The 18286-nt window shown below is 37.0% G+C and overlaps 1 protein-coding gene and 2 long non-coding RNA genes across 3 annotated transcripts; all 3 read right to left on the bottom strand.

The window, feature by feature from the left end:
• Positions 1 to 6261: 6261 nt before the first annotated feature.
• Positions 6262 to 8507, bottom strand: LOC124451623 (cytochrome P450 1A1-like). Its single transcript, XM_047002244.1, has one exon. The coding sequence runs from the start codon at positions 8041 to 8043 to the stop codon at positions 6556 to 6558; it is 1488 nt and encodes a 495-aa protein (XP_046858200.1). The 5' UTR covers positions 8044 to 8507; the 3' UTR covers positions 6262 to 6555.
• A 3929-nt stretch (positions 8508 to 12436) lies between these two features.
• Positions 12437 to 13011, bottom strand: LOC124451648. The gene is made up of 4 exons (XR_006950595.1): positions 12996 to 13011; positions 12869 to 12922; positions 12775 to 12795; positions 12437 to 12624 (listed from the first exon to the last, which is right to left on the bottom strand). It is a non-coding gene; the product is annotated as an uncharacterized LOC124451648 (long non-coding RNA).
• Positions 13012 to 14243: 1232 nt separating this feature from the next.
• LOC124451650 lies at positions 14244 to 14998 on the bottom strand. The gene is made up of 3 exons (XR_006950597.1): positions 14713 to 14998; positions 14539 to 14635; positions 14244 to 14430 (listed from the first exon to the last, which is right to left on the bottom strand). It is a non-coding gene; the product is annotated as an uncharacterized LOC124451650 (long non-coding RNA).
• Positions 14999 to 18286: the final 3288 nt, after the last annotated feature.

The raw sequence follows: 18286 nt of genomic DNA, 5'->3' as shown, positions 1-18286 counted from the left end.
TCTGTGCGCGTCCAAGAAGTTGTGTTTTTGTCCAGTCAAATGTGTGGTTGGTATCGTAGGTATGTTCTGCTGGTAGTGATTTTGGGTCGCGTCGTTTGATGGCAGCAGAACATACCTACGATACCAATGAATTTGTAAAAAATCGAAAACGCGCAATTTCTCCATGTACAAATAATCAAATCTTTAAAATACAAATCTTTTTTTGACAATTGTCAATTGGCTAGCGTATAAACTTAACTGTCTCGATGACACTGAAGAAAATACTGCAGTGTTGATTTGAAACAAATTACTCAACAGGAGATTTTAAGATGATATCAACCCATAGACATATCGGCACAATACCGCATTCTTTAAAGGTACAAAATCTACTTCTTCTTAAGATCACGTGATCACGAAGATTCTTTAATGATTTCTAGTCTTCTCGCCCGTATAGCAACACATATGCACAATGCCAGTCACCTAAAGGAGAAACAGCCTTAACCAAGGATCATTAAAATAAACCAGACATTCAAATAAAATCAAAGCTATTTTCTATAACATAGAAGTGGGGTGTTGCAATTGCAAAAGACTATCTGTGATAGACTATTTCTGTTGGGAAAGACGTCTTTCGTGCAAAGTATATACATGTTTATTTGATTTTATGGAATGCACGTTAATGCTACTTTAATATTCCGTATTGTTATGCGGCATAAATAAATATTGATTTTCGACTAGTGCTCTTGATTATTCCTTCGCGCTAATGAATTTTCTAAATGACTATTGATAAGTCAAAGCGTGTAATGGAATGTTCAATGTGCTCCAACGATGAGCAAATGATGTATTAAAATAGACTAGATTAAAATTATTTAAGAAATAAAAGATTTTTACTGTGTTTGCACAGGCTTATGCAAACCGAGGAGACCTTTGGGAGAACTCGAGAGAAGATCAGTGCAAGCCCGAGACCGAAGGTCGAGGGTTGCACATGCTCGAGAGTTTGTTTCGCTTTCGTTTCAACGTCTCAATTGACGATGAAACCCACGCAAAATAAGTCTTTTCCTGGCTGAAAAGTTTTAGCCGGCATGAAGAAAGGTAACATTATATTTGAAAGAATGTTTAGACATTGTGATACGATAATGATTGCAATATATATAAAAATTGCAATACCATTAAGAGGCTCTAACCCAAACACAAAAAGGAGCAAAAACATGATCATAAAGCATTGATAAATTTTCAAAGAACCCTTCCTCTAAATTCAACTAAAACTTCAGCAGTCAAATACCTAACACAATGATAATCACCATTAAAACTTAGACGGAAGATGATCTTACCTCCCCCGGATAATTTCAAAACATCTTCTTCAGTAATGTGCGTTATCTTATCGTCATCGCACTTAATCCAAGAGTCTAAAATATATAGTAAATGGTTTGAACCCGGGAGTATCGTTACATGTTAGTAAATGTAGATCGTGCAGGTTAGTAGAGTCCTGAGGACTCTTGTTGTTGAATGTTGACTAAAGTTTCGACAACCTTAGCGGGAATCATCTTCATCTAAGGTTGTCGAAACGTCAGTCAACACCAAAAACAACAGTCATTCTCAGGAGTCTAAAATATATAAACAGAACATAAAAATGCATTGCGTTCCCTGCAAAATTAGTTACATACATTGATTACACAACTTAAGCGCATGTTTTCATACTCGAAAGTCGGACAAAATTACGATTGAAAAAAAAAGAGAAACGAAAGGAGGAAGTAGAAGCGTTCGCCCCACCTACCACGTGTAAACTAACACCTGTCATTTCAAGACATGATTAATGATATTAAACGGACATTTCCTGCCACACAGATTTATTTAACATAAGACCAATGCAAGGATTCCCACTTCATTCCACGTCCATCGTTTCCACGTTTTTACTTCACCATTCTCTTCGTTTGAAAAGTTTTTCCAAAAATGGCTTTGAGTTGGAGGTTTTCTGTCATGTTCTGCTTCAGCGTATTCGATCTGGGTAAGTTGTTGGAATTTAAATCATCACGAACAAGTAAACATTTTGTGGTAGAAATTCACTCGAATTGTCCCGAGGTTCTTTTGTCTTGAAGTCACTTTTGATTTGAAATGATGGCGATGACGCCACAGTTGATGCAAAAACAGCAAACGGACATTTTGGATTCTTTGTTCAATGACATTTTAATACGTAACTCGTGTTTGCATGAGACTTGTCTCTACGCAAACAAATACTTGGTTTCAACTTAAATCATATCAACTTTCATAAAACAAAGTTTTTTCGAATAAGTAAAAATAGACTGTCAAATTTCATTTAGCAATTTCCTAAAGAGTTCTTACAAGAACAAATGATGAGATAGAGCGTTTATAATCGAATTTCCTTCTTTAGCTTGTCAAAGTGTACTTTCAAAATCGTTGTTTGTCAGTCAAAATGGCGCAGATTTTCCATCGTGTGGTTATAAAAATCGTCCTTGTCGAACGATCAGACACGCGATAACGATTGCAAGGCCTGGTGAGGAGATTCTCATTGAATATGCGCACAAGCCATACGACGAATGCCAAGATTCAAGAACAGTTACATATCTTAACAAGTCCCTAACGTTCATAGGTCACAAAGGCAAACCGACAATTGAATGCAAAAGAGGAGCTCAATTATTCAAAATACCATCACTGAATGAAAAGATCACCATAAACACGACGAATTTGATTCTGATATCTTCAAACTCGGTCATTCGCTGCGATAAACGATCAAGATTCGCACTTTACATCAGGAACTGCGTTTTCCGAGTTTCCAATATAGCAATCGCAGCAAAATCAGCTCACGATTGTTCCATCACGATCCTCAAGAGTACTTTTATGGTCGTACGTTCCATCGGCGTCAATGAGTTGTCTAAATCTAACAGCACATCTTGTCGACAGTACGTTTCGCGCCAGTCCTGTCTCTCTTCGAACAATTATGGAAAAAAAGACACTCTACGTTCAACATACGACCGTTTTCGTGTCAAACTGTCATTTTCATGGCGAGCAAAGGAAAATATGCCGAGCACTTCTACAAATATTGCCAATGGCAGTCTATAGTAATGTCACAATTGTAAGCAGCAAATTCACAGATCATTTTGGAATATGCACTGGGACTAAAACAGGGAATACGCTTTATATCAAGGGGAATAAGTTCGTAAAGAAGCGAAAGCAAACGCTTATTCATCTAAATAACCTAACACTAAAAGACAACCGTTGCACAGGAACAATACTTCGACTTGAGCCGCTGCAAAAAAAAGTAGATATCTTTGATGTTGTTGTTTCTAATTCGTTATTTGAAAACACATCATCCGTTTTGTACGTTTTTATTGATCGTTCGCGTGGTGGCCTTCGAGCCAAAGCTGTACGTTTCATCAACAACACTTTCATAAACACGCATAAATATCGCTCAAGTCGTTTTTACAATCTTGATTTAATTCGTGGAAAATTTCTGTTCACAAAATGCACGTTTATCGATAACTATGGCGGAAATGAGCCCAACGATGCTGTCATTGGCGTCGTTTTATACAATGTTGCCGTTATATTCAGAGACTGTTATTTCGAGAACTCGAATCCTGCATCGTCCTCGACGTTAATCTTCTCACAAAAAAAGAACTTCGTGCTGTTTCAAAAAAACAACACGTTTAATATCACCGCGACTCAACATGAACTAAACGTCATCGCGTACATTTTCACGAAACCCGATAATGTACGTCGTTTCCGTCTTCAGGACAACTTCAAGATCCTTTGTCCCTACAGATATGTGATGTCCAAAAAGATGTTTTGCCACAAGGGCAAAAATAAGGCATACGTTGAATGCAACGAGTTCGTGGTAAAATGTAAACCATGTCAGCGGAATACTTATTCGGTAAGTCGTGCGATACTTCATAACAATATCACCAACAGTATCAATTGTCAGGACTGCGCGAATGGCGGTCAATGTTACAATGGTCACCTGACAGCAAAGCCAAACTACTGGGGATATAAAGTCAACCAATCAGTCCGTTTCATACGATGCCCACACGGTTACTGTTGCCAAGGCAATGACTGCGTCACATACAGTAGTTGCCATGGAAAGAGACACGGTAAAATTTGCGGGGAATGCCCGCATGGCATGTCGGTATCGTTGTTTTCTGCAGCATGCATTCCAAACGCTAACTGCGGGCATTATGATGCTATTCTCTTTGGCCTCGGCTACTGTATCGTTTATTTAGTGTTTTTTCTCTACCATAAAGAAATAATTCGATTTGTCAAGCGAATTTTTTTCACTTCCTCCAAAGAAACCAACAGCGGATTGTTGAAGATCGTATTCTACTATTACCAAATCAGCCGTTTCTTGGTGAGTCCAACTAATTTTGAATCCCGTCAAACAGCCATGACGGAAGTACGTAATAAGATCGGAGAAATTTTCAACTTCATCATCATGAGTATTCCATTCCTGGAATGTCCAATTCGTGACCTTAATGACGTCACAAAACAAACAATCCTTCACTCGCTGGGCTACGTCCTTCTCACATTTCTTGCCGTGCTGTTCACGGCAACAATTTTAAAGAATTTCGTCTGTAAACGCTTTAAATCTTACACGTCACGAGACATCCCGTTTTCCATCAAGACCGATGCAAGAGACGACGGAAAAGACCAAAGTTTCGAGGCGCGCAGTGCTTCAGCATATACTCTCATCTCCCTCCTTATGTACGCATCATCCACTCAACTCTGTTTATCCTTGCTGCATTGTGTTCCATTGGATGATGAGCAAGTTCTCCACATTAACGGCAACGTTAAATGTTATCAGCTATATCAATATATTTTCCTGGCATATTTCATAACATCCATACTGCCGTTTTGTCTTGTTCCTGTTCTCGGATCGCACCTTCTACGACTCGAAGAGATCACCGTCAAGCACTTCTGTATCGCATGCCTCTTCCCTCTACCCTTCTGCTGCTATTGGCTGTATCTATTCACAAGGATACGCGGTTCCACGAGAATGGGATACGACCATACGATGCAGGATATATGTGAGATAAACACGAACAATGAAGAAACAAACATCGAATGTCATACCGCAAAGAGTACGAACAGTATTTCTAGGATACTTCATGTCTTACAGGGTCCATTCAGACTTTATAAAGCCGATGAATGTTCCACAACCTCGCGCATACCATTGGAAGGATTTCTCATCTTTCGTAGACTGGTTTTGATTGTCGTGCTGACTTTTCTCTACGATGTTAAATTACGAATGCTGGTCGCTTTAACGATCTGCGTGGCGATTTTAATATGTCACATGCTGGTGTTCCCCTTTCAGACCAAACGCGATAATATCGTGGAGTCTATCTTTTTAGCTATACACGTTATTTTATGCGGGATCACTTTGGTCAAGACTCTTTATCATGAAGAAGGTAACGGTTCTTATAATGCGGAGAAACTCCTCGCGTTGGATGCAGTAGGAGATATAATAATACTTTCACCGATGTTTATTATATTAATGGCAGTTGTTCTTTCACTTGTTATAAAGATCTCGAATGGATTAAAATGTTTTGCAACGGGCTTGTTTAGAAAAATAAAACGCACAGGAAATTGATGTAACGTCGGACTTGACCTTTACGAAAAAAGCTCGCAGCAACGAGACATATGTTGACAATATAAAAACAAAAGCGAAGCTAGCGAATCTTTTGTGTTTAAACGTTTGAATCGAGATGTTTATCACCCCGATGCAATATGTTTAGTACCTAAGGTCAGATGGGGTTGAAGAAAGAAACTATAGTCTAATGATATAAGACTTTACTCCCTATTACACCCTTTGATCCATGCAATTTAATAACCTTTACTCACTGTTACTCCCTTTGATCCATGCCACATAATGACCAGATGACGATGATCGTCCTTGATGAGTCAGAACAGCTTGCAACTGGTAAAAACCACTGTTATTAGAGCCAGTGTCTGAAAATCAAACAAAGATGAAAAAGGTTCATGCATGGATAACGAGGGATCCGGTACTTCATACATGAATAACATGGGTAATGTAACTCATGCATGGACGAGGAGGATAATCTACTACACACATGGATGTAATGGGTAATGTAATTCATGCATGGATAAGAAGGGGTAATGCACTTCATGCATGGATAAGGAGGGTAATCTACTACATGCATGGATGAAACAGGTAATGTACTTCATGCATGGATAAGGAGGGTAATCTACTACATGCAAGGATAAGAAGGGGTAATGTACTTGATGCACGGTGACAGAAGACAAATTGAACACTGCTTATAATTTTTGTAATTCGAAAGAAATTTATGCATTTAAAGAACAATACTATTGTTTTAAATATATCAGAAAAAGATTATATCAAGATAATATACAAAATTAAGTACGAAAGATTTTAACGTATGAATCTACTGGTCATTAAACCAAGAGTAAAAAACTAAAATTGACATTTTGTCGTTTCATCAACTGCGTCAGTTTTTACGACACAACGTTTTTCAAGATCTATTTGCAAATGTTTCGGCTTAAGAATAGAAGCTGTATTCGTCATGTCAGCTTCTACTCTCTGATACTTCATATTTAGACACAACGTTTTTCAAGAGCTATTTGCAAATGTTTCGGCTTAAGAATAATAGCTGTATTCGTCATGTCAGCTTCCACTCTCTGATACTTCATGTTTACCAATGTCATACGGTAACTATATAACATCCGGGCAATGACATCGAACACAACCATCTTCGCGAGAGTCTCTCCGACACAAACGCGACTGCCTGCCGAGAATGGAAACATCGAGAAAGGCGGCGGTGTCGAATAATTTCCACAGCTATTCAAAAATCGGGCTGGCCTAAAGACATGCGGGTCATGCCAAGTTCTTGCGTCATGAATAGCAAAGGCATTTACGATTACAGTCGTGTCTTTAGGAATGTGAAAACCGTTAATTTTTGCATCGGATGTTGCCCTATGGGGTAGAAGTAAAGGTACAATAGACCCATATCTTAACGTTTCTGTGATGCTTGCCCAGAGCAAAGGTAGTCGATGACGGTCGGAAAATGTCGGGGGAGAATCGGGGCCTAGAACTTGCATCATCTCTTCGTAAATCTGATCTTGTATATCTGAATGAAAAGCCAAGAGATATAGCCCCCACGTGATCACTGACGTCGAGGTTTCAATTCCCGCTATAAAAATATCTTTCATCATACAAGTTATTTCTTCCTTCGTTAAAATGACGTCATTACTCTTACTATCCATGATGTCATCTGATTGCTTCTGAAACGCATGCGTCAAATCGTAGTCTTCCACTGGATTTGCGGTTTCGTGCTCCCCGTATATTCGCAAAACAATCGTGTCCAAAAGATTAGTGGCCGACTTAAGTTTAATCACGCTCTTCAAAGGCAATCTCCTTAGCAACGGGATGGCATCAATGAGGTTGCCAGGGGCAACATACTGCTGCACAATATTAAAAGTGTTCATGAGAGCATGGAATTCTGGGTCATCTTTGTCGTATTTGAACCCAAATGTTATGGCACAAATGATGTTAGCAACACAATGAAATATATCTTGCGGAATGTTCCTTAGAGTGACCGTTTTTTCTCCCAGGTCAGCCAAAAGATCCTTTATGACGTCACAAGCCTTATTTTCATGACTATTACCAAACGTCCTGTAAGCAGCATGAAATATTTTACGTTGTTTCTTCCAACGCTGAGAAATTTCTTTCGAAAAAGCGATATTCTTACCATCGTGACTAAACAAAATGGCCGCGTAAGGTAGGTTCAACGGTCTTCCACCAAAAACAAATGATTGCCTCACGAGTACCTCCCGAGCCATTTCCGAGCTGCTCACGACAAGCGCACGCTCGCTTCCGAAGTAGATTGTCATCAGATCGCCATATTTCTTAGCAAGCTTTGCCAAATCAATGTGAACGGTCGTACCAATCAAATTTAAGTTTCCCAGAAAGGGAAGCGGAAATGGACCGGGTGGCAGATCACGTGACGTAAAATGTGACCAATAAAAAAAGAGAAGTCGCCAGAAAAAATATATCAAAATAATGCCAACTATTACTTCGATCATGGCGCAAAACGATATCAGAAATGCTGTTAAGCGTTTTCTGAGAGTCTACGCGTGCCAACGCAAGATAATTGCAATGTAATCCGATTGAAGTTTCACTTTTTGGAGTGCAAAAAAACTCACGTTTCAAAAATCAATAACGTACAGATAATTCTTTGTCCAGGAGAGCACTTCATTCAGAAAACAAACGATGCAGTAAATAATCTTCTCCCCAACGATTTCAACTCGTATATTTTAAAGGCCTTTACTTGGAACATTCGTCAAAACGCTATCAGTGAGTGTTGAAAAGGAAATAACGATTTTCCTCACTTTATCCAAAACACTTCTCCAAAATGAAGTCAACAGTGTCCAAATTGTTGCGATAATCGATTTATTGCGCGTTTAGCGTTATATATAAGTCTTTCGTATGAGCTCCGAACGTCAGTTCAATGTACTAGAACGCTATTAAATTGTTGTGATTATTTTATTCACTAGCGAAGAAGTTATTTACAACAGTCGTGAGTATTCTATATGTTAGAATTTATTTACAGGCTTTTTATATATTTGGCTAACAAGGTGCAGTTATTACACAGCGGATAATGTACTTGAAATTTGAGTAGTTTTACGTCATTATAAAGTTAAGTGCGCACGTTTAAGGCCATGTCCACACGTATACGGATTTATAAAAATACGGAGATTTTGCAGCATCAAATTGCAATATTTATTGTTTGTATTTTGGATTTATTAACGTCTCATTTGCATTGTAGGGCGCTCTGCTGATTTTGTGAGTTTATAGAAAAATTAGAATGGTATAAAGTCAAATGAAGGCTCCACCAAAGGAAAAGGCAAAATCGAATGTTATATTTTGTGGCATTTTGTGACAGGGAAAGCATCTTCATAATATTCACCCGCTTTCTTTAATATTTATCACTGTAACATGCAAGTGAATGCATGCTACAGGGGCGGATCCAGCTTCTGGGCTGACCGTGGCCCTGTGACGTAGCGAGCGCCTTCGGCGCGAGCCAACGCTAGGGGGGTCTGGGGGCATGCTCCCCCAGAAAATTTTGAAATCTAGACTTTCGGAAAAGCGAATTCCGGCATTTTTAATGTAGAATATAACAATATTTTAGTTATAATCTCATCTAACAAAAATTCGAATATCGCCATTTTTTTAATTCTGTTCGGATAGAAGAACAAAAATTTTACTTACCTTGTGGTGTCTGATGTAAAATCAACGCAGTTTCCGTACCTTTCTGTAATCACAGGATTGTTGCCGCAGGAGTGAGAGAAAGATGAAGCATGTTATTTTTGCGGTGAATAACCAAAAGACAGTTCACTACAAAAATATAATTCCCCATCTTTGTTGCCCCATCAAATGGTCTTTTTCGAAAAGCAGCAAGGATCCTTTGCTAACAGCCATAAAGATGGCAAGACTAATAAAAGCAATGTTCAAAGGTGGTCTTCTTCCAACAACAGCAAAGATGTTTATCCAACAATCGTAAAGATTGCAAGATTAATAAAAGCAATGTTCAAAGGTGGTCTTCTTCCAACAGCAGCAAAGATGTTTATCCAATAATCGTAAAGTTGGCAAGATTAATATAAGCAATGTTCAAAGGTGATTTCTTCCAACAGCGACAAAGATGTTTATCCAACAACCGTAAAGATGGCAAGATTAATAAAAGCAATGTTCAAAGGTGGTCCTCTAAAAACAAAGTAACAAAATGATTTTTGGTGGATGGGATTTTTTGATCTACCAAATAAGAAGGTGGCATCGCAGCACAACGAAAGATATGGACATAGTCAATTGCACTCCCATCAACAAAATCTCTTGGATATATTGTACAATTGAACATTTTAGCCAACGAATCCCAATTTCCTTTCACTTTAGCATCATTAGTAATTGGGTAGTATGACTGAATAGCACACTGGATTACTGTGGACAAAGCAAACATACACATCAAGGATGAAAAGGTGTAATTATTTGCTGTTTCCACTGCTTCTTGTAAAACTGCTGCAATTTCATTCGCATTTTCTAAAGAGGTTAGAGCTGCATCGGATATACACATGGCAAAGGCATTTTTAAGTGAAGTGAACGCACCATTTTTATGCTGGGACTCGATGACAGGATGGGTAGAATAGTATTTTGCATTTTCAAACATTTCAACACTAGTTAGGAATCACAAGTAAATAGAGAGAGTCTCATTCCCAACTAATGCAATAGAACATGCATTGAACAGACAATTCCCATTGGCTAAAGTACTGAAAGAAAAATTAGTATTTAAGTATCAATGGCTGCTTTGTTATACCAAGCTATACCTGGAAACAAATCTGCTAGACTGACTCTGACATTAGAATAAATAAGGGTAACCAATACAGTTAAAGATAGACTAATAATATTGAAATTGAGAAAGTTATTTTGTCTTTGTGTTAATTTGGTAACATCATGATAAAGTCAAAGTCACAGGCAGGTAGTCTAAGATTTGGAACTAGTCTAGGCATGTCGAACAGGATTCAGACGACTTATTGATTCCATCTACTATAGCATCAATATTCTATATAACCCGTGAAAGAAAGTAACAGTTATTCAAAATGATATGTTAGTTTCTTTAACCGGGGGATAACATAAAATGCCAGGAATACAAGGATAATACATTATTGATTGGGTTAAATTTTAAAAAGGACTAGCTTTGACTAATATTGAAGTAAAACATTCTTTTTTAACAGACAGTAACAATTAAAATTATTTAGGCTGTACATTAGACAGACTGAGTATGCAAAATAATGACAGCTTTAGACATATATTTTACATGATACACTAAATATGAATAGCTGAAAATTAACGGATTGATCATATATTTCAGGCCAAGATGTCAAACGTAAATAAAAATATAAATTAATACCCCAATACATGTAAATTCTTACCTAACAGGGACATTGGGTCCTGATCTTTCAATTTGGCTTTCAGGGAACTCCATTTTTGAAAATAAACAAGTTCGTAGCATAATATCGCCAGTAGAATTTATACGACGAAGCCTTTCCTCGTTGATTATTTTAACACAGTGTTGTCTCAAGTTAGACAATTCACCAGAAATCATTTCGCAAGCGTTCTCTTGCTGAAAGGTTTGGACGAGCTTTTCAAGAACATCGATCTTTTTAGAAGCTTCCATTGATCCTAATCGCTGAGTAGAACTAGAAGTAGCGTTTTTTCAAGTCGACAAGAACCGAGCTATTGCATATGACTTGTATTTATTGCGCAATCAAAATACATTCACGGTGGCTCACCGTGGCGCACATGACCAAAACGTTCCCTGTGATTGGCTTGCAACGCTGCACCGTGGCTGAAGGTTACTATCATTGAGTTCTATAATAACTGGAGCGGCTATCTCAAGCGCGGCCTTAGATATCTGATGTTGTAAAAAACATGGCGGATTTCGTCCGTTGCCGCTGAGATTTACCGAAATTGACCGCTTTTCCGAAAATTTCACAATTTCCCACTCCCTCCTGAAGAAAGAGTGAGGAAAATGTATGTGTGTATTTGGGATTCGGCAAGCAATTTTTTGATGAAAATCACGATAAAAACCTACAATTCGTAACAGCGAGTCAACTGTGCTTGCTTTCCAGTCATCGGCTCCTGCGAGGAAAGCTATTAACTATAAACTATGTACGAAAGAACTCTTTGAACGTTTTTAAACATCGTGTCTAATGTACATGTGCACGATGTGGACGATGTGGTCTCTTTTCAAGGTAAGGAGAAAGTCTTGAGCCATGTCCAGCCGACAATTTAAAAAAGATGGTAAAAAACAAATTCTGAGGAAACGAGATATCTCGAGATGAGAAAATGTGAATGAAAACAAAACGCGAAGTGAACTGTAAAATTTCGATTTATTTCAAAGTCATCCTCAGACAGAATGATAATCCAAACAATGCATACACATATATATTTACAATGCATGAATTAAGTAACGAAAGTCAAGCAATAGAAATTAAATAGTTTGATATTTACGAAAGCGGAGTTGGAAGTGCTGTCATATTTTAAAAGGATGAATTGAAACAAGAGACCAGACTGGTGGAATGAGTGTATTGTAATTTAAGAGAAGAGTTGTAATTCTTTGCTAGCCTTAAGTCCCGTGTTAACAAACCATTTCTTAATATATGTGTATGCATGGTTTGGATTATCATTCTGTCTGTGGATGACTTTGAAATAAATCAAAATTTACAGTTCACGTCTTGTTTTGATTCACATTTTACATCTCAAGATGTCTTGTTTCTTCAGAATTTGTTCTTTACTTAACTCTTAAAGAGTACTCTATAGTCATATTTATGTCAATGTGGTAATGTATGTTAGTGAAATCAGACTAAGTTACACAACATATTTGCAATAAGAATTTTCTTTTAATGAAGTTTTGAGAAAAAAAACAATATATAATCTTTTTGTATTTCTGCTAAAGATGACTAAATGACAAAAAAAAATATTTAAAATTTATTTCCTTGTAAGGTTTATTGTGCAGTTGCTGCAATTGTTCAGCACGTTTTTGACTGGTAGGTTTCCTTCCCTACACTGCTTGGCAACATGGCCCAATCTTTTGCATATGTAGCAACGTCGTCCTGTTAAATATTCATAAGAAAGCTGTAGTTCATAAAACTTTTTATTTGTTTGTGTCATTAGCTTAATTCTGTTAACAATAATGCATGCAACTTGAAGTTTTCAACCATCTAATCAAGCTGATGTTTTATCACTAGGTCAATCAAACTTACTTCTTCTCATACGATTAAACTCTATACAAAAAAAAGTATATAATTGTCAATTACAATGGTCATGAAAGAAATGTTATTTCATTTTTGTCATTACTTTTCTTGCATTCATTCATTTTGTGGCCTTTGTGGCCACAATTATAGCATCTTCCTTCATTAAAAAACAATGGCAATTATCAGCCAGGCATCAAAGGCAATTAGTACATGTATACACTATACCACACCTTTAAATGAACTTTTGCTTGACATTGCTTTCTACATAAACAAATCGTTTGTTAGGTGCTGTTTGATTTGTTATGTGTATGATTAAATTTCAGGTTAAAAGACTCTTGGTGAAAAGACTCTTGGTGAAAAGGCTCAGGTGAAAAGACAAAGTATCATGAGAGAGCTGATGGGCATATATCATATATGAATGAGAACAGTATTGTATACAAAGCACTGTTTACCTTCTTTATTTTTGGTTTTCAGAATTGGAGCCACCTCAAATAGTAGTAGATTTTAGCACATTTTGATGCATTGTTGTATTGTGTAATAAAGCAAAAACAATCATTAAACAGTATAACCATTTTGGCTAAATACACACTTGCATTTTCATTATCTTCCTCTTCAGTTTCCTGACCTGTTTTGAATGCAATTGAACTATTTGAGTGATTTTCAGTTTTCAAAACAAAAACAAATTTTATACACATTTGATACCAGTGTCCATTGCTTTTTCCTCATCTGTATAATCTAGCATCTGGTGTTTTTGTATGCAAAAAACGATAAAGTGTAAATAGATATTTTGCAAGAAGGGATTTAAACCATGTAAATGAATCACTTTTTGTTTACTTCCATGCTGAAAGCTTCATATAAAGCTTTTCAGATCAGAAATTATTAAATTATTGATCTGTACTAACCTCTTTTCATCCATGGACCACAATAGAAAGTTGGCAAATACAATAAAACAAGAAATAAGCAAAGGAAAATTCAGACAAGTTTTAAAATATTTATAGTATTTAAAAAAAGGGAAAAATGCAAATGACAAACGCCAATGCTGTATTCTGATTGGTTAACAAATCAAACTTTTTAACTATGAAGAACTAAATATTGCATTGAATTTTAAAGTTTTTATAGTTTGTAAGAGATGATTCCCATGATAATATACATGTAAATTTAGCGTGCACAAATCGTTAATTGCTGTATCAGTAACGTTGAAACAGGGTGTAAATCCTGGAGAGGGATTGATATGTGGTGGCTCAGCCTCTCCCTTTCAAAAGTTAGCAGTTTTGTCGAGCAAAGCATGTAATTTTGCGGAAATTAAAACGGCAAATATTAACGATGACGTTTGGATCAACTCATAACTAAGTAAAAGCGATTTTGCTGGTATTAACATAAAAATTACACTACGTTTTTGTTTGGCAAATCAAATTCTGCAACGTTTCCCTCTCCATTCTCGGACTCAAGTCACACCCTGCATTCAAGTAACAATCTTCTAAATTTTTTTTTCAAGTTATTCGAAGTTTAACCATTGGCTTTTTACAAGTCAAGAAACTATATAAACAATGTGAACTCATTGAACTATAAGGTACAAAAAAATGTTAAAGATAAAATGTTACGCATCATGAACGTTGTTCAAGGACTTCCGCATGCAGATCATCCCGGCAATATTCATAATGTCACCTGTAAGTTAAACACGTGCGTTTAATATTGAGTAACGTTTATTTTTAAAAGAACGTTAACAATTCATTTATCAATTGACAGACTGGTTTAATTTTAAAAAGCACTTACTACAACGCTCGATCTGATTGAAAGTGCTATCAATGTTACGACCACAAAATAGTTTTCTTATGTCGTCCAATTGGGCTGTTTTGTTGAGTATTTTTTTCTCTATAAAAAATAGTTCAAAATGAATATTGTGCTATTGTTGTTCTATATTGTACTATGTTGTAGAGGAATACTCACATAGAAGACTTGCATTTCGAATTACTTTTCATTCTTTTTAATTGTTTAGTTACGTAAACTAGGTTATAATTTCATGTTACATTTTTAAGCCTCGAACACAAATGTGCAGGCACCATTAAATTTCTCCTCGAAACACATATTGCTATGTGCCAGGACGCCTACAGCCTCAAAAAAATGGAATAGTCAAATGAAAATTCCATTTCTAGGCACAGGCAAAGCCTCGAAAACACAATAGTGTCCAGGCAACGTTCAATCTACTGATGATTGAACAACACAAGCTTAGACAGCTTTTACGAATTTTCTGACCCTGCAACTTATCGTTTTGCGTTTTGGTCAAGTGATGCATTCTTATTTTCACAAATGCCTCAGCACAACACTTTATCAGTTTATAAGCATGATTATCTGTAACTGTCGACTCTAACACATGCTCATCTAACATGCTAAAACTTTTTCTACACACAGATAATACCGTCGCAGCAATTGCACTCGATATGTTTGCTGCTGCATGTGGCAAGCCACCATGGCAGGAATTTACCATCCTCATTACACATTTCTCTGTTTCCTGACACACTTTCAGAAGATCGTCAGTTGGTATTTTTAAACCACCGTTGCTCTTCCATGCCACAAATAGTTCTGGTGCTCTTTCTTTAGATGATGTCAGAGCATCCATACAATCATCACAATGGATCTTCCTTTTCACCATTTTTGCGACATACCCAGCAATATACGATATTGCTGCCTCCTTGTAGTCTGAAAGCTGAATGTAGTTTGAGGTGTCGCTGTAATCGTGGTCAGTTTGTTCTGGCCCACGCAGTTCTAGATCGTATCTTCTTGCAGTATTTACATCGGAAATATCTGCCGACATTTGTTCACTCTCACACCGATCTTCTAGTCTACTTAGAATTTCGGTACCATCCTGAGCAACACAATTTCCATGACCTCCTTTAATGTTATGTCGCATCAACAACTGCTTGTACGCTGCTTTGAACTGTCGAGATGTCGGGTTGTTGTTCCAACCTCCTGACGCTCGCACAGCTGAAAAACAATTCTAAATGATCTTGACTTGTCTTATAAGTAAGCAAATATTTAAGGGAGAATTTTCACTTATAACAAGATCCTCAGCAAGCCCTTGCACTGCTTCAATGCACAACAGAAACCCCAAGAATCCTGTTTTCCTCTTATGGGAAAAATCGACTTTCCATCAGCACCCTTCAGATTTAAGACGTATTGCCTTGCTTCATCCAAGAAGGTTTTTATCAGCTTGTAATTCGCTTTCCTTATTGGTGCTTTGTAATTTTTAGCAATTGGATTCCTGGAATTCAAAACGTCAAACAAGCGATCAAATACTCGAATGAATTTGACTGTTTTATCACACCCTTTAAACTGTGGAAGTTTGAGCTTACCTTCACAGAACTCTAAAGCATCTGCAACACTCGAGCTGAGTGCTTGCACTGCTAAATTTACCTTCATTTTCTGTGGCTTCCAGTTTATGTGAGCTTTCTTTAGTTTGTTGGCAAGTCGCAAGCCTTCTGAGGCTTGCAGTTTTTCTAGCTCAACTAGGTATTGCCATCTTACCAAACCATCTTTTTCATCCTTCAGAGTTCTCAATTCAGAAATTGCTCCTCTGACAAGCTTGATCATGTGACAAGGATCTAAGAATGCATAAATTTTCAACATTAAATCAGATGGATGTAAAAAATATGCTTGGAAATCATTAAGTGAAAGTTTCACTCCAAGCAACTTCATCATTGCAAGATGTGTGGATGGACCATCACACGTTAAACTTCCAACTTTAACACCAACATCATGCAACTGCATCAAACACTCCTTGGTTAAATTTGCTTTTACTTCTGCAGTGAGGCCATCTACCAAGAAGTAACCAACTGGTACTTTCCAAGATGAATCTAGAGCAACAGCCATGTATACCAAAACTTCTGTTGCTTCAGGGAGTGAATCATCGTCAATCCCAGTACCAAGGTCAACATAACCACAAACTTTTTGACCATCCCATTCTACGTGTTTACGGATTGACATTTCATCCAGCATCAATGCACATATGACTTCCTTGCCATCTTTCTTTGATTCTTGAACCTTCACTTTCAAAGCATTCAAGGCATCCTTGGTGAAACCAGGGTCACCATCCACGGAATTATACCAAGATCGAATTACTCTTGGATGAGGTAAGGCTAAATTAAACTTCTCACGAACATAATCATAAGCCTTAGGCGAGTAAAATTTCAAAGTTAGTGCAAAAGCTTGCAATTCTGGGGGGTATTGAGCACCTTTTTTACCCTGAGTGTTTGCCACTAAACGACTCAAAATATCTTCAGGAACCCCAGATAGTGAAGCATTAAGAAGTTCAGCTTGATCAGAGCTGATCATTTTATCATCTTTAAGGCAATCAATGATTGACAATAAATCATTTACCTTCTTTTTCAGTCTACTTTTTTCCATATTAGACACTTTTAACCTCTTTCTATAATACTCTGCCCGGTCTATAACATCTTCCAATTGTCTTTTCAGTCTCCTGGGAGACTTAAGACAATACGAGTGATCATGAGTAGAGAAATGACGACTCACCTTTTCAGTGCTCTTCGTACATTCAACATCCTTCACCTGTTGAAATAATGTGGGCACAGCACTATCTTCTAGACACACTTTGTTACCTGATATTCTCTTCATGCTATCGGAAAATGATCTGAGCAAACTCTGCTCCACTTAGTTAGAACTGTGAGAGGCGACCATTTCTTTATACTATTTACCCATTCCAAAAAGTGCAGGGTTTTTTTCTTCGTCAGGAAAACTATTTGAAATAGATTAGTAAATTTATTGTTTCATGCGTTGATTCAACAAATAAATAAACAAATTTGTTGAATTTTTTAAAAAACACACAGGAAAACATCAGTGTATGCAGTATTTAAGACAATGTTTTTTCATAAGGCCTAACAGATTTTGGGGCTTTCAATTGTATAAATGCCGATTCAATCTTTCAGGAACAAACAAAATAAGCGAATAACTCAACTGTGAAAAGCGATGTCCTTCGCGTTGTCAATATTACGACATTCTACAATTGAACATCGATTAGGCATTTTTGAAAAAAATATTGTTTTGGCCTTGAAAATATTGTTTATTTATCATACAGCTTGCAATTGCATTTGAAATTTTCAACTGAAGGCGGGAAAATCAATAACGTCAATCCGGAGGAGGTCGAGAATATTATTTTTCTGCAAAGCGATCATTTCAGCCGAAATACGTCCGTTGGCCGCCATGTTTTTTACAACAGTTCCCAGTCCACTTAGCCGCTCCAGTTATTATAGAACTCAATGGCATGAATGCATGATCATTCTGACTTGGTAACCAGGCGATTTAAGTGGGCTACTTACCAGTCCTCTTTGTAAAGACTCTACTTTTACAAAACAAAATGAAAATCACCATGCAAAACTGTATAACATGGTTATTTTGAAAAAAAATTGATGTGGTTTTCATGGTTACCAATAAAAAATTTATGGTGCATCTTAGAAAACCTCTAAAATCACGTAAAATAAAAGCCTAGTATTATAAAACTCTATTGTAT

Source organism: Xenia sp. Carnegie-2017, unplaced genomic scaffold (assembly GCF_021976095.1).
Source record: "Xenia sp. Carnegie-2017 unplaced genomic scaffold, XeniaSp_v1 HiC_scaffold_24, whole genome shotgun sequence".
Lineage (NCBI taxonomy): Eukaryota > Metazoa > Cnidaria > Anthozoa > Malacalcyonacea > Xeniidae > Xenia > Xenia sp. Carnegie-2017.
Note: the sequence above shows the minus strand (reverse complement) of the source record. Positions and strands in the feature narration are given on the sequence as shown.